At 35.6% G+C, this 2,763-nt stretch overlaps 1 protein-coding gene across 1 annotated transcript in view; it reads left to right on the forward strand.

Moving 5' to 3' along the window:
* The window catches only part of ITSN2 (intersectin 2), a gene marked incomplete in the record, with an annotated part of 76,320 nt that overhangs the window by 15,571 nt on the left and 57,986 nt on the right, over positions 1-2,763 (forward strand). The window contains 2 exon segments of the mRNA XM_015812315.1: positions 910-1,002; positions 2,140-2,203. Of these exon segments, the coding sequence (XP_015667801.1) occupies positions 910-1,002; positions 2,140-2,203 (157 nt within the window).

Genomic DNA, 2,763 nt, shown 5'->3' on the forward strand with positions numbered 1-2,763 from the left:
CAGTGTGCATTAAATACACTCCATGCCCTCAAAAGAGAGACCCAACAAGGGAAGAATTTTTGATTGGTTTTAAGCTGGCAAACAGTGAGTTCTCCATATCGATGCTAAGCAGGTTGCAATCCAGGGAATAGAGGAAGAAAGGTCCAGAGCAGGCCTCACCTTCTTTTCTGGCGATTTTTGCTGCAACTCCACTTTTTTTCTGCTTCAGTCAGGAAACCCGTGTCAGCCAGCTTTAGATACAGCCTCCTTTAATGTTAAGAAATGTTAATAATATAAAGTTGCATTCTTACAATTTGTAAAATGGGGTTATATTTTATAATAATGAATTAAAATATTTCAAATAATGTTTTAGGAAGTTGTATGCTCCAGTCCTAAATATTGTAAATTTTTCAGAGAAATGTGGATGTCTAAAGAAACATTGGTTTTAGCCCATTTCTCCTGTCCTTCCATTTCCAAAATCTATAATAGTCATATAGTTCTGAATCTGAATATAATAAAGAAATTGGTGTTTTAATATTGCATTATAATTAGATTCTATGCAAATTAGGCTGCCATTTAGCAGAACAGCAGTAGTGATTTGCTAAGTGTAAGGGATGAAGGGCATGGGAGAAACAAACATCTCTGCTTTCTAAAAATCTGGAATTTGAGCAGTATTGATTTCCTAAGAGGGACTTTGTAAAAATGTGTGAAAAAGCAGTCTGAAATACTAAAAATAATAACAACATAATAAAGTGAAAAATGTGAAGGAAGAATGGATGATTCCCAAGAAAGAACATCATTCCTGTCAAATTGATAGAAGCAAGATGGGTCATAAAAGTTTTAGGTTTAATATTATTATTATTAAGGCAACAAAAATTATTTTCCCCAATTGAACATAATCTTTAAAAAGTATTACTTTTTGTTTTTCAGGAGGCCCAAATATGTGGGTCATCACTTCTGAAGAAAGAAAGAAATATGATAAACAGTTTAACAGCCTTAAGCCAGTTGGGAGTTATATTACAGGTTAGTGTGACCTTCTGCAGTGGATGGTTTTATGGTATATGATTTGAAGATTTAGTTCATTGAATTGCTATCTGGTTAAAAATATTATTTGAAAAAGAAATTATTGTAACTGTCAATATTACAAAAATTGGTAATGCTATAAGCCACATATAAAATTATAGTTGACAACTTTTTGGAAGTAATGAACACGAGTTTGTGTTTATCTAATGATTGTATCACAGTTTATTAGACAACAATACATGACATAAACAATATTTTTGGAATTATGGGGTACTGTTAGCTGTCCTAATTTTATACAAGATCGTAGATCTTCCAGGAGGCATCACAGCAGGTAGCTCCACCTCACCAATTTTGCTTGATTTCAGAAAAGCTAAAGATAGATTTGATTAGTATTTGGATGGGAAGCCACTAGGAAATCCCAGGTCTGTTGATGGGCTAGAAAATTAGAGGGAGAGGCCTCTGAGAAGGAGGCAGTGGAAAACCATTGCCCTAGTGTTTCAAAGAAAACCTCATGGACATCTGTGATGACACCAATAGCCAAACCTGGCTCAAAGAAGCCTTTAACTTAAGTTGCTTCTGGTTTATGGGAGGTTTGCCCCATATGGATTTGGTGTTTCCAATTTTCATTTTTTGCTGTTAGTTCAGTTCTTCCATCATTTTTCAAAGAGAGGAGAATAAAGTTAGGAAGTGGAGTCAAGTATCAGAGCACTCACACACTCTCCTGGAATGGGAGGAAGTGTATATGTCCCTTCTAATTTATGCAGATTATGTCTCTGGATAAGGGAACAGATATCTACAAATGCTGAAGAGAAATGCCGTTGAATAGCAGTCATGATCCCTTTTATCCATGGTTTCCCTCTTGTTGGGAATGATTCTTCAAACTAATCTGACATCTTTTCTAAAAGGCTCAGGTTTATTTTGTTCAAAGGCTTTGGAGCTCCTACCCAGTCCAGTATACTTCCCATTTTAGCCTTTTTGCCTTGTATGCAGATTTTATATTCTATCCCATAACTAAATGCATTAGAATCTTAACAGAATTATTTTAAAAATGTTTGTCTTTTAGAACAAAATTGCCAACTGAGAGTTTGGAAAGGCATTATTATGTCCTTTTCTGTCCTCTGTCTTTTCTTCATACAGGTGATCAAGCACGAATGTTTTTTTTACAGTCAGGTTTGTCAAGTCCGGTTTTGGCTGAAATATGGTGAGCATCTCACTATGTGAATCAATTATATTAAAAGATCCCAAGGTTACTATAGAAAGATGCTGTTCTAATGATGGCATGAGATGAGCCTCCTTACTCATTGAATAATGTTATGACCAGGAGCTTGCAGTTGTATGATTTTTTTATAGATCCCTATTGTTTCTGTATATGGGAATTTCTATTTCAAAACAGTTGATGCTCTCTCCAAAACTGACTCCCTTTCCTCATTAAAACTATACAGCCTCTTGCTTTACTAAATTGCTGAGCAATGCAGTTGTAAATCACAACATCACATGACTGCATTTAGCAATGGCAATCCTGGCAATCCTTGTTGCCATTGTTAACCGAAAGGCTGCATATTGGCCCCATTCCTACTCAACTTTTACAGCAATTCCATAATGGGTCATTTCCTCAACACAAACGTGCACTTCCTATACATGTTGGAAGACACATCTGTTTTATTCTATTCAGACAATGCAGCAGTACTCTCAAGAACATCTACTAGTCTTAAAAGAAACTGAGAGCACTAGCACAGTATCAAAAGGAAGACCAGCTAGGGC

This window comes from Protobothrops mucrosquamatus, unplaced genomic scaffold (genome assembly GCF_001527695.2).
Source record: "Protobothrops mucrosquamatus isolate PMUCROS unplaced genomic scaffold, P.Mucros_1.0 scaffold78, whole genome shotgun sequence".
NCBI classification, from domain to species: domain Eukaryota; kingdom Metazoa; phylum Chordata; class Lepidosauria; order Squamata; family Viperidae; genus Protobothrops; species Protobothrops mucrosquamatus.